This window comes from Cricetulus griseus, chromosome 3 (assembly GCF_003668045.3).
Source record: "Cricetulus griseus strain 17A/GY chromosome 3, alternate assembly CriGri-PICRH-1.0, whole genome shotgun sequence".
Taxonomy (NCBI): Eukaryota; Metazoa; Chordata; class Mammalia; order Rodentia; family Cricetidae; genus Cricetulus; species Cricetulus griseus.
In genome coordinates, this window is record NC_048596.1 from 186,899,218 (window position 1) to 186,913,462 (window position 14,245).

At 43.8% G+C, this 14,245-nt stretch overlaps 1 protein-coding gene across 2 annotated transcripts in view; it reads left to right on the forward strand.

Moving 5' to 3' along the window:
- The window catches only part of Hydin (HYDIN axonemal central pair apparatus protein), a 323,803-nt gene that overhangs the window by 225,356 nt on the left and 84,202 nt on the right, over nt 1-14,245 (forward strand). Inside the window, exons 41-45 of one of the 2 annotated variants that reach the window (XM_035442673.1) lie at nt 132-137; nt 2,287-2,421; nt 4,586-4,769; nt 6,803-6,944; nt 10,011-10,176. In XM_035442673.1, coding sequence (XP_035298564.1) covers nt 132-137; nt 2,287-2,421; nt 4,586-4,769; nt 6,803-6,944; nt 10,011-10,176 — 633 coding nt within the window. The remainder of the gene's footprint in view (nt 1-131; nt 138-2,286; nt 2,422-4,585; nt 4,770-6,802; nt 6,945-10,010; nt 10,177-14,245) is intronic. The other variant, XM_027405997.1, reaches the window with a different exon arrangement.

The window sequence follows — 14,245 nt, forward strand, 5'->3', positions numbered from 1 at the left end:
GGAGATAGCTGAAGGTCCTTGTAGAGAGGAGGCTATGCATTGGATGAACAGATGGAATAAACAGGCTTGTAGACCTACCTTCATAAGAAGAGAGCGCTGAGTATTAGATGGGGAATGTGGATTAAATAAAGATGCAGGTGCTGACAGGAATAGACCCAAGTGTAGACGGGGCAGGCAGATGGAGCAAAGTCTATGTAGGATAAGATACCTATAGGCTGGATGGAGCATCTGGGGCTGAATTGTGCCAAGTAAGGTCACCTCCACTGTAAGTCTGTTTTATATCCATGGTATCTTATAAATTGGAACCAATATTTAAACTCTCTTTCCTGAGAGTTAATGTGACATTATTTACACAGATGTTTGTATTTGCTACAGATACAGTGTTATGGTAAGTTTTATTTTTTGTCTCTATCCATAAATAGTTTAGAATGCTCCAGGGACAGCAGAAAATCCCATTTCTGACTCTAAGCCTCTCCAAATAAACAGTAATCCTAAAAGTTAGAATAAAAAAGTGGAGTTTGTGCACCACACACACAAGCACTATTCAGGATGACAAGACCCAAATGGTTTGGTCAACAGAGGGTTTTGCACCAAAGCTGTGGGTGCTTGGTCTTCTTAAACCTCTCATACAACATGAGTCCTTCAACATCTAGGACTGACTGTTGGTGTTGCAAATGGGAAGAAATGTGCAGTGTGCCATTTAATTAACAAATGGCTGAAATATTACATCTTTTACCTATAAAACACTTTCACTAGTTAGATTTTAACTTACTAGCTAGAAATACTGTCTTTTGAGTAATATTTAATCTAGCATTCTTACATCTCAATTCCGTGGTCTCCCACTACCATGACTGTATCCTAGACATTAGTCATCATCACTCATTCACTTCATACACCCTACACATCAGCCACCATGTTCAACTAACTGGTCCCATAGAAACCTCCAGTCCTCATTCCTTCTACCCATTTCACTGTCCTTTTTCTTCCAGTTGGATCCCATGATCTACACTCCCTTGTGCCTTCTCCTTTATCATATTCTCCAGGCAGTCAATCCCCAGCCCCAGTGGACTCAGTTCCATCCAGACCAAACTGATCATAGCTAGAAAAATTACTTGTCTCTCCTCAATAGCCTTAAATTTAATACCACACATCCCAATGTCTTCCCTAGTAAATTTTCCATCCATCCATAATGACTTGCTATGACTCTCCTCACTCTTCTGACCAATAAGACACCCTGCACTTCTTCATCCTCAGCTGGCAATCTCTAGGCTGAGCTCAGAAGACAATGACCTCATCCCAGCAGGCTCTCATAGCCCAGTGCTGTCCCTGCCTGCAGCTGAGCACCTGTCCCTGCTCTCATTCCAGGCTGATCTCTACCTGTGCACTGGGCACTGGGCCCCAGCCCTTTCCCTCCTACTCAGTTCAGGCATTACATTCCTTCCATGGTCCTTGCTCTCCTGTTTTTCCTTCTTTGTAATGTGTCCTTTTTTTTTTACATGACCCTGCATCTCTCTCCAGCTCTTAACTCATCCTTCAGATCCTCTTCACTGTAATTCCTCCAAAGAATGGCTGTGCCAGCTCCCTCCTCTGTCTTGACTGCCCCCAATCTCCTTCACCAATTCCACTGAGATGTCTAGCCCCCACCTCCATCCCACCAACCCCATGGTTTACCAGATTCCAAACACACTGAGCTCCTGTATGCTCCCAAATCATCTCATGCACACTGAGGGACTTGCAGTTTCCTGCCAGAAAGATCTTTCTCTTGATGTTGTCTCGTTCTGTTATGTCACCCAGGTAATATAATCTCACCATTGCCCATCTCTGCCCCCATCACTGCTCTTTATCCCCTAGTCTGCTCAATTACCCATCACACTTCTCACTGCCAGTAATATTACCGATTCCTGTGAGAAGTGCTCAGTTTCTGTGTCCCCATGAGAATGTTAAGAGCCATGCAGGCAGCACCATTGTTAGCCCTACTTGTTGTTGGATCCCTTGTCCATGAGGAGGGGCTGATGCATGATGGGAGATCAATAAATATCTGTTGAGTGAATGCACAGTCAAATACAGCTCAGGACACATACAAAAACACCTCCTACAACATTCCTACTTGAAGCTGCCAGCCATTCTTGAGAGAAAATAGGAATCCTGCATTTTACAATACACTCTTCATTTATAAATAAGAAGCCTACAGGAGTCGTATGCTTTTCCTAGAGGCTACATGACTTGTAGATATAGTTGTTGAGGCAAAGCTAAATTCTGACTTCTGGCTCTTTTCACACTCATCAGATTTCCTCTAGCCCTCTCATGGGGCCCACCCAGCGGCGGCTCAGTGTCAGTGCCAGTGTCGGAGGTGAGACCGGGCTGATGAGCTGTGTGCTCCCGGAAGAACTTCTCACTCAGATCCTAGCTGAGAGGGTACAGGTGCGTGCACACCCACCCACACAAAGCTTCAGGCTTTGAAATTACACACTGAACCCATGCTGAGAGCTGAGATGCTAGGCATCAACCACCATCAGTGATTCAGAGCCCACCCACAGGTCTCAGAGAGGAAAGTGGGCTCCTTCACTCTCAACAGCCACTTGCTTATCCCTTGGGCAGCTCTTGCCCATGACCTCTGACTTCCCTGCAGTCTGAAGCCACTCTTTAGAGATCCAGGAAGTAGATTACACAGATAGATAAATGATGGATGGTTGGATGGATGGATGGATGGATGGATGGATGGATGGATAGACAGGTAGGTAGATAGATAAAGCAAAAAACAGTGATGGGTTAAAAGTACAGTGTAAGCAGCTAAAAGTTAGAATTTGACTGGCATGGTGACACACACCTGAAATCCCAGCACTCAGGAAGCTGGGGCCATCCACCTCTCTCCCCCAACCCACATGTACACAAGGTTGTAGATTTGAGACTAGGTTGGGCTGCATAGTGAGATCTTGTCTCCAGAATAAAACATAAGCCTCTGTAAATTGCTGTTAAAAAATGTTTTCAGTAGGTAATGTGAAAAAGATTAGTATGTAAAGCAAAATTACATTTTGTATATTTGCAAATAATGTCATGTGCATGGTTAAAAAAAAAAAACTCCTACATACAAATTAGGTGTTCTCTTTGGTTAGTAGGTATGTGGATTTTATATCTCCTTTTGTCTTTCTAAATTCTTTTTAAGGACATACTACTTTTAAGGTCAAAACCAATTTGATGACTTTTTTGAGAACTTGAGGGGACTGGAGCTGCAGTTCAGTAGAAGCGTGCCTGCCTGGCTTGCTCAAGGCCTTGGTTTGATCTCCAGCACTCACACATGAAAAAAATGTGCATAACTGATCTGCAGTCATGACCAACAAGACCTAGGAGGCCTAAGAATTGTGTGTTTGCCTTCGTTTCTCACACTGGGCCATTTCTCGTGTGTGTGTTTGTATGTGTGTGTGTGTGCATGGGTTGAGGAGGAGAGGTGCATGTGTACATAGAAGCCTAAAGTTGATTTCAGGTGTCTTGCTCAACTGCTCTACATTTTTTACTTATGGAGTTAGGATCTCTCTCACTGAAGTCGGAGATTGCCAATTCTAGCTAGTCTAGTTAGCCAGCTTACTGCAGAGACCCCAGCTTGGCCTCCCAAGTGCTAAGTACAAGCAGCAGCCATACCTGCCTGATAACCTACTTAAGTGCTGGGGATTCGACTCCGTTCCTCTTGCTTGTTCCGGGCCATCGGTGGCTCCACTGAGCTCCTTTGAGTAATATCACACTGCAGGAAAAGCCATTCTTTGGTGGTCATAGCACCAGAGTCATTCTGCTCCAGTTACATTGCCAAAGTTCATTCCACTCCAAGGCAGTGTGACCTGGGAGACAACTTAGTGGTAAAGTGTTTGCCTGAAATTGGGTCTCCCAGCAGGCACCTCATAAAATCTAAGCATGGTGGTATGTATTTGTAACTCAAGATCTGAGGAGACAGAGACCAAAGGATCCCTGAGATTCACTGGCCAACCAGCCTAGTGGGATCGGTGAACCCCCGAGTCCCAATTAGAGACCCTGTTTAAAAATAAATAAAGAAGAGGTGGATGGTTCTCAAGGAATAACACCTGAGGTTGTCCTCTGGCTTCTACATGCATATGCATGCATGTGTATGTGCACCTGTACACAAACATGCTCATGCATGTACACACACCCAAAGAAAAGTGCAGGTGGCCCCCATGCCACTGCCGCTCTTGGTGCTTATTACTCTATCTGTGGGAACGCTTCCCTTTTCTTCTCTTTGCATCTTATTTTCATACACCTCCTGGATCTTTCTAGACATTTTGACATTTCTTTGTTCCTTTACACACGGAGATGAAACAAATCCTCTGTTCTCCAATCACCTGCCATTACACTCTTTCATAGATGACTAGGCATTTAGTCTTCATTTACATTTGGAAGGACCAGTGAGTTCCATAAGACCAGCTTCCTCATTTCACGCCAGTACCTGGGCCTTGGTTTCATGTGTTTATTCTGGAGCCCAATGGGTGTGCAGAACCTGAAAAAAGAACAAGCCTTCTCTCCATGGGGAGCAGCTGACCTCCAGACTGAAATATAACCATCCTGTTCTCTCTGCTTGCAGCTGAGTGACTGCTTCAGGGGTGTGGTGTTTGATAGCCTGGACACGCTCTTTGCTCGGAATGCGCCCTCTGCCCTCCTCTGCCTGCTAAAGGCCATCGGCAGCCGGGAACACATATATGTCCTCAACATGGCTCAGGACTATGTGGCCATGAAAGTCCAGGAGAAGGCCAAAAAGGAGCTAGAAGGCAAGGCCCCCAACCTCCCTGGCCACCCTTCCCAAACCCAACAGGGCTTCCCTTGTCATGGAGGCTCATGCTTTTCAACCCTAACCCTGGTGCAATAATGACATTGTTACACTTACGTCTCATTGGCACCTTACCTCTGACCTGGGCAGTGCCTGAGGCACTTGTTTCTAATTGTAAACAGGCTAAGGAGAACACACTGTGGGCACATCCTGGCCTAGGATGCTTTGTTTGTTGGTCCAGTTTAAGACAACCAGGCAGTTCCTTTGAACTAATGGGGCTATTTTGTACACATTGGGTCATTCTATCCTCACCAGTGAAGATTATTACCCCCATTTTACAGATGAAGACAATGAATACCAAAAGTCTTCTCAAGATCACATGACAGACAAATGTGATAGTACTCAGTAGGTGTAGGAAGGATTGTAAACTCAAGGCCAGCCTGGGCTGCATAGCAATACCACAAGTATAGTACATTCAGAGGGGAGCCACTTCTCTTATTACCTCAATGGCCTGAAAAAGTTAGTAATCAAAAAGTTTGAAAAATAGATAACAAGGACCAGAAAGATGGTAAAGGTGCTTGCTACCAAGCCTGACAGCCTGAGTTCAATCCCCAGGCCCCACATGATGAAAGAAGAGAACCAACTCCTCCTGCAAGTTGTCCTCTGATGTCTATATGTAGACCATGGTGCACATGCACACACACACACACACACCCACACACACACACACACACACACACACACACACACACAGAGAGAGAGAGAGAGAGAGAGAGAGAGCAAATAAATTAATGTAATTTTAAAAGAAACATAGAGACAGTAACATAAAAATGTTACTTGAATTATTATTAGTTTAGTCAGAAGCAGGTCAGCAAAACATGGTCTATGCGGGAGGATTTGGGGACTGCTGCCAACTCTGTCCCCAGGAAGGAGAGCCCTGCCTCTGAGAAGCATCTGTTCTGGATACTCTACTGTGCTTCACTTGGGCTTTTCCTCTCGAGGCACCGTCTGCACAGTTCATCATTTTAAAGTAAGGAAATATTTAAAGCAAACTTCGTTCATGAACAGAACTCAGTCAGCTTCATCATATTCTCATTGGGAACCATGAGCAGGATCTTCTGAAGTATTTCAACCTCCTGCTTCCCAGTTATATAAACACTTTTCTATAATGATCAACTCGAAAGAAATGGCTTGTTATTAATAATAGTTATTATTTTCCCAATGATCTTTGGACTGAATCTGTATCTCAACACAGAATTGGTGTCTAGTGAGGACCAGCTTGTGGTCAGACGCAGTGTCTTCTTGCTGAATCTTGGCCTGGTAGGAAGGGCATACTCTCTCAGGCCTCATTTGAAAGGACACTAATCCCATTTATGAGGGCCCCTCCCTTATGACCCATTCATCTCTTAACACTTTCATATTGAGGATTAAGTTTCCACCTGTGAATTTAGGGAAACACAAACACTAATACCATAGAAATTACAAACTTAACTTTATGAAACAACATGGATTTATTATGTTACAGTTCTGGGGTCAAAGGTCTTAAAGTCGAGGTATTAACAGTGCTGTGGACCTTTAGAGGCTGTGGTGGAGGAGAATCCTGCTCCTCACCATTTATAGCTTTTAGGAACCACCTTTTAGAATTCCTTGACTCACACCCCTCCTTACAGCCCTTACCATAGAGCTTCTGCTTCTTCTGTCATAGCTCTCATTTCTGCTGTTAACCCTCTGCTCTGACTCTCCTGCCTCCCTCGAATAAGTAATCTTTTGATAGGACTCTGCCTTATTCATTCATGTCTGCAAAAGTCCTTCTACCATTGAAAGCCCCACATCCACAAGTTTAAGGGTTAAGACTTGAGCATCTGTGGGGACCACCACTCAAACAACCATAGATGGAGCCCAAACTTGGCATGATAGAGATAAAAGAAACCAAGCAGAGACCTGGAATGCCATCTACCCTCCTGCCACCTTCTGCTGCCCCTGTGTGGGCAAAGCTGCTAAGACCTTGACCTCCCCCTACCCTTCACTCCACAGAGCGTAAACGCAAGGAAGCCATTGCAAAGGAGAAGGAGCGTCTCCAAACATTAGATGAGGAAGAATATGATGCCCTGACACCAGAAGAGAAAATCACATTTGACCGTGAGGTTCGGCGGACACTCCGGGAGAGAAAGAAGAGGTGGGATCAATGGCTGGCCAGAACAAAACTGTTCTCTGTGAAAGGGACTCATGGGGAGACCAGAGTTGGAGGGTGCACACTCTGCTCTGATCATCTTCCAGAAAGACATCAACAACCACAGAAGACCTAAAAGGATACCCATTTGGCTACCTCAGGGCTCCAACTGCTACAGGCTTTCAGAGTATATGCTACTAGCCTCTGCCCCCCTCCTGCTGGGGAATTTGAGGCTAGCAAGAAGGATTCCATGTCCCTGTGCTCCCCTAGTGTTCCACTGGCTGCCTTAGCAAATGAATTCTTGGTAGGACTTGTCCTCTATGCTTAGTTGTCTGCAGATTGTGACCCAGGTGCCACTCTGTTGACATGGGTATAATGACCTAACAATTCTCCCTCTTCATAATCCCACATCTGGTTGCCTCTGTATGACCCTCAGCCTGCACAGCTCACTGTCAACAAACATAGCCACTCAGCGCCCCTCACTAGAGGCTGCACAGGAACTAGATTACCCCCACACCATGTAGCACTCCAGAAAGCTGAGCCAGCAAGCTCAGGCTGTTTGTCTCACAAACAGCCTTCCTATCTTCAGACATCACAGACAAGGGCAGTGCCATTGCCCACTATGTTCTGGTGTTTCCAACATTAGAGGGCACAGAGTGGTGGTACTTAGCTATGATATATTGATGAAGAAGGTTTTTGGCCTGCCTGGTCCCATAGCCACTTTGCCCCCAAATAAACACACGGATGCTATATAAATTATAAAACTGTTGGCTGATGGCTAAGGCTTCTTATTGGCTAGCTGTCTTAATTATTAACCCATTTCTATTGATCTAAGTATTTCCATGTGGTCTTACCTTACTGGAGAAGGGTGTGGACCTGTTGCTCCTTCCTTGGCTACATTGTGTCTCTTTTTTGCCTTCCTCTCCCCAACCTTCTCCTGGTCTGGTTGCCCTACCTATGCTTTCTGCCTGGCTATTGGCCAAACAATGTTTTGTTCACCAACCAACAAAAGAAACATATACACAGAAGGACATCCCCCATCAGATATATGCCCATTTTCTCCTCTCTCTCTGCCTCCAGACTCCTCTCACTGACTCCAAGAGAAATGGCATGCCTCCTGCCCCCACCCCCACAACATACCTCTGCTCATCAAGAGGCATAACAAGCTTACCTTTGGAAAGTCTGGAAACACCCCTTTATCATCAAGGCTTCAGTGCCTCCTGCCTTCATGCATTTGCTTCATAGAGCACATTTGAGTCCCAGAGCTCATCAAGCTGTTTGTAACGTTGATACCCACCACCACACACGTATGCACGTGCGTGCGTGCCCGAGCACACACACACATACACACACCATGAAGGATGTGAACGCGGTCTCAGTGAGCAGCAGCGATTCACAGCAACCAGGAGCAACTACAGACAAGATAGAGGTGAAGGGACGGGTAAATCAGGGCTTCCTAAACGTTTGTGTTCTTGAGTCCTTCTTGACTAATGAATGTTTACATGACCTCAGGAAATATAGGTAAATTAATATACAAGCCAAACAAGCTCTGGTATCCAAATAAATCAGAATAAAATTTATTTTAAAACAATTCTCTGGTATACATATAATTTTAATAATTATTAGATTCAGAAGCAAATTGGCATAGTAATGTAATGTATATATTTTTTCTGTTGAGACAGGGTCTCACTGTGTAGACCAGACTGGCCTCAAACTCAAAACTCTCAGAGGCCTCTGCCTCCCAAGTGCTGGGAGTAAAAGTGTGTGCCACCACAGCCAGTTATTTGTTTATTTTTATGTAAAGAATTAAATCTTTGATATTGAACAAAAGAGTATCTTCAGCATTTTTCAGAATTGATTGATATTTTTATTTTATAATAATAAATGCTGGGAACACTTTCACATAAATATGTAGCACAAAACACCAGAAGTCTGTTTTTCAAAAATTTCTGGAAATTCTGCCTTAATCTCAAGCCAAAATTCATTTCAGGATTCTTTTAAAATGAAACCCAAGCAGCAGTTTTTAAAATCAAGCACTCTAACATGGGAGTATACTAATTTGATACTTCCATGCTAACAAATGACTAGGGGAATATTTGAAGTCTTTCTTTTCCATAATTTAGCTATCCTGTTTATATAAAAGCAGAACACTTTGTACAATAGAAGCCCTGCAATTCATAACATGGAGCAGCTAAGCAGGTTCATTAGCTTTGCATGCATGGTGTGATGGTGTGTACAGCACATTGGGTGTGTTGTATGTTCAGAGCCAAAGCTATGTTGGGCATGATGGTACACACTCTTAATCCCACCAGTCTGGAGGGTGAGCCAGGCAGCTCTCTGAGTTCCAAGCCAGCCTAGTCTACATGGTATTGGATTTTTTTTTATTAATTCTTGGCTATTGTACATCCAGAAACTTTTTACTATTGCCAAACTTTTCACAACCACTGAATTCAGTTACATAATCCCATCTAGTGTTGTGATCCCCAGTTTACAAAGCTGCGGGTTAGGTATTTCAGAAGTGCCATCTCCTCGCCCCTTTGCATGTAGTACCTGCTTTGATGCCTCTGTGTTATTAGCAGCAGGGCAGACAACTAAATGCACAGAACAAAGGGAAAGAGAGGACTGGCCTTCCAGAGCCAGCACCATGACTCTGAGCCAGCTGTGCTAGGGACTGATATTCAAAGCACACCATTCCTTCATGTCTGAACATCAGATGTGAGGGTATAGGGGAGTGGACAGTGCCTGCACTGATGCCACAGCCATCATTGAACATTCTTTCTCAATCATCAGGCATATTCTCAGCCTTTGTCTTTCTCTCCAATGAAAAGAGACAGGAATAGAAATGCAAGTTTAAAAATTCTAATATGCTGAATGACCTTTTAAAGAGAGCCTCATTCATTCATGCTTTCTTTCTTTCTTTCTTTCCTTCCCTCCCGTCATCCCTCACTCTTTTCCTTCCTTCTCTCCTTCCTTCAAAAAAGTTCTGCCCAGACTCCCTCCTCCTGACAGCCCCAGCTGGGCAGGTGAAATAGGAGGCCCTAAACTCTATTTTCTGTTTCTGGCTTGATGCAGGGAGCTGGAAAGACTGGCCAGAGAGATGCAGGAGAAGAAGCTGCAGCAGGAGTTGGAGCGGCAGAAGGAAGAGGACGAGCTGAAACGAAGGATCAGAAAACCTAAACAGGGTCTCATGAAGGAGGATCCGTCCCTAAGGAAGCCACAAGCATCCACAAACAAGCAGGTAGCAGCCCTTACTTGCCCCTTGCTGAGAAGCAAAGGGCCACCACTGCAACCCACAAACCAGACCACTGTCTCTACCTTCCAGGAACCGACTAACCATATTACATGGTTACATGGATACTGTGGTAGGGCAGAAGGTAGAGGGGACCAAACCCAGTGCTGTTAAGCACTGACTGTATGTAGGTGCTGAGTTTGTGTTTCAAACATTTTAACATCCCACTCACTCAGAAGGACAATGGTCCCCACCTAAAGTTCACAGGGTGATGAAGCCAGAGTCCCAGAACCTTATCCAGTAATGTATTATCATAGTCTTTTTTTTCTTTCCTTTGTCTGCTATGGAACCCCGGATGGTGCTGAATAGGTTATCACGAAAGACTTGCCTCCAGGGGCATCCATAGGTTCTCCCCAAGGCCTATGGCTTCTTCAGGCATGGTTTTTGACCATGTTCACAATACCAGGTATGAGTTCCCTCCTGTGGAGCAGGCCTCAACTCCAAGAGAACCCCTGGCACAATCTTGTCACTATTGCACCAGCAGGTCATTTGTAGCATGCAGTCCAATGCTGGTTAAGATCATTGATGTCTTTTCTCCCTCAGCAGAACCTTATGACACAATAAAAGCCAACCAATAAGGAGATAATTTCCTGGTCAATTCAGGTTTGATTTCTCTATGTCCCGCAACTAAAGTATGTGACGTCTCAGCCATGGGGTCTTCCTCTCAATTTATTTATCAATAGCCTGCCTTGTTCTGGGTGCCTCCAGTTCCTCACCAACCAACACCTCAATATTTTATTGGAAGAAAATTCAAAATAATCTATGCCAATTTATCATCCCATTTTTTAAATTATTGATTACATTTATATTTGTTTGTATGCATGTGTGTGTGTGTGCCATAGCACACAAAGAGAAGTCAGAGGATAATGTACAGAAATCAGTTCTCTTCTTCCGTTACATAGGTCATAGAAATCAAACTAGGGTAACCAGGCTTGTCAACAGGTTTCTTAGCACACTGAGCCATCTCACCATCCCCCAAACTTACTTTTTAAAGATAATATTTCACACGTCATGAAAAAAAAAAAAAAAGACTGTTCAGAGCACAGTTAGGCTAGAAGTCTGTCCACTAACTTCATCATAGTCTCCAGCTGGAATCTTCTGGGACTTTTAAGTGACTTGAGCCCTGCCCCTCCTGTGTCCCTACCACAAGATAGAGGGTGAGTACCTTCAAGTGTGATTTGGTGACTTCAGAATGAGTGGGAAGAACCATAGCCCATGCATCTATTTAGCGACAAGCTGTGTGCATGTCACCTAAGCTTAGCACAAAACACAGTTAATCATATTCCTTGGGAAGACTTCTTGAGACCTTTCTTGGTCTTCTGGAGTCACCTGGTCTGAAAATACTAGCTCAGAGAAAGCCAACTGAGACCAGATATACCCTCTGGAAGGGAAAGGAAAGGAAATAAAAGAGGTGCCAGATGATGGGGAACCACCCAGTTTTAAAACACAAACTATCCTTCAACACTGTGCTTCCAGGACTAGCACTGTGTTTCTCTTGTTCTTTCATAATCAAAGTTTCCGAAATGTTTCCCTACTCTCAGGCTCTACTTGCTCAATTCCCATTCATGATTTAATGGGAAATTTTAGCCTGACGTTTTTACCTTGACTTCAGTCTCCATCATACTCTTTGATCAAAATCTCCAGTGGCCTCTTCATGTTCACATCAGGCATCCATGTATCAGTGTTTGGCTTGGTTGGCATCTTGGTGGAGTTTTTATAAATGGCGCCAGCCTTTGAACTCTCCTCTAAGTGTCCCAGCTCCACTCCTCCTGGCACACGTGTCTTCTCCTTCTTCCTCCTACCTCTATCTTTCCTTTCTGGCCTTAATTCCATTATCCATTAGTCTTTAGTCATCCCATAGGTTTTCAGCCTCAAACTCTTCTCTTCCCACTTGGTCATTTTTATCCCATTATGGTTTAAATCTAAAAGAAGAAGAAGAAGAAGAAGAAGAAGAAGAAGAAGAGGAGGAGGAGGAGGAGGAGGAGGAGGAGGAGGAGGAGGAGGAGGAGGAGGGAGGGGAAGAGGAGAAGGAGGGGGGAGGAAAATTCTCCAAAGTTTCACATGTGAAAACATTGTTGCCATCTCATGGACTCCTGTGAAATAACAGATCATGAAGACACTCACTTCACCAATGGATTAATCGATTGAAGAATTCATAGATAAATGGACTTTTAGGAAGTAGGTTGTTGCTGGAGTTTTTCTTGTCCCACCAAATTCTGTTGCCACTTTAGCCCCAAATAAACACACAAAGACTTATATTAAACTGTTGACCAATGGCTAGGGTTTCTTATTGGCTAGCTCTGTCTTAATTATTAACCCATTTATATTAATCTATGTATTTCCACGTGGTCTTATCTTACCAGAGAAGGGTCCAGACCTGCTACTCCTCCCTCCACCGCATGGTGTCTCTCACGGTCTCCCTCTGCCTACTTCTGCCAATCTTTCCCAAAATTTTCCTCATCTCCTAGTCCTGCCTATTTTCCTGCCTCTATCAGCCAAACAGTGTTTTATTCATCTGCCAATAAGAGATCCATATATACAGAAGGACATCCTCCATCAGTAAGTCATTAAGGGGTTGCCTTTGAAGGATACAGCTTCTCCCTGAACCTTTCCACTGTCTCTTTCTCTCTGCTTCCTGAGTACCATGAGATATCATAGTTTTCTTCAAAAGTAGTCATCTTATCATTTTTAATTAGCATAAAATAACCTATGATGTTGTCTTCCTTACTCTCTTTAAATGGCTTCTAACTCTATAGTCATATCCTTATTGTCATCCTACACACTATTCATTTTTAATGCATTCATACCCTTCTCTATTATTTTTCAAATTTGTTAGAAGTTTTTCATCTTACGAATGTCAATACAGCTCTGTCATAGAATGCTTGCCTGGCCTGCATGGGATCCTAGGTTCAATTCCCAGCACCTCATAAAAACAAGCATGGTAACACACACTTATAATCCCAGCACTCAGGAGGTGTAGGCAGGAGGATCAGCAGCAAGTTCATCCTTTACTACATCGCAACTTCAAGGCCAGTCCACTTACTTTAGACTCTGTTTCCAAAAAAAAATGTTTATTTCCATTTCTTTTCCACAGAAACTGCTGTTGCCTTTGTGACTCATTTGCTTTCTTGTTAGTGTCTCTTCCTGCCTTTTCACAATTTCTTCCTTTTTGCTTTGTTTTTCTTCAATTCTCCTTCTAACTTCTTATGGTAGATATTAATGTCATTTATTCTTATTTTCTAATTTATGAAAGTATGAGTGTGCTCGCAGGTGCATTGCTTTAGGCGTCCCCTTGTATTGTTGATATGCAGCATGGGCTTTGCTGCTCCTGTCCAGAGCTTTCTGACTATTCTTTATAGCTATTGAACTCAGAGATTGCTTCAGAGTGTGTTATCCAGCTTCCAAATAAATGGCTTCATTTGTGACATTTCGTTTCAAATTTCTGGCTACAGAGAACATGCCCAATGTCATATTGGCCCTTTGTATTTTCTGGCCTTTGCCATGTAGCCTCCTACATGACTCATTTTTATAAATACCCCACATGTATAGAATAATGTATGTATTTTCTTTCTGTGCCCATTGCTTCAAGCTCAGTACCCATGTCCTCAAATCTTGCCATATATTTTGTAGTCCTTCGTCAGAATTCGGTAACTCTATGCTGATTTTCTATAATCTCCAACTGAAAGGCCCCCCCTCCCAACCTGGTACCATACCAACCCCCATGTCCTCACAGTGGCTCTGCAGACTTAGGCCTCTTCTCACATGAGCTGAAGTGGAGTGTTGGAATTCTTACTCATATAATGTAACTCTGACAAGTGCTTCCATGTGGCCACCTTGCTGGGCCATCTTCAAGATGAGTAAATAGAAGAAGATACACAAAGAAATGAGAGGGAAAGCCAGCCCTTGGTCACTCAAGACCCCATGCCTGAAGCAGCCCTCAATTGAGCTGGGAAGGGGGACACTGAGCTTTACTAAAGGCGGTGATCATGAGATTGGACTGGAATGGAACCACCTAAGG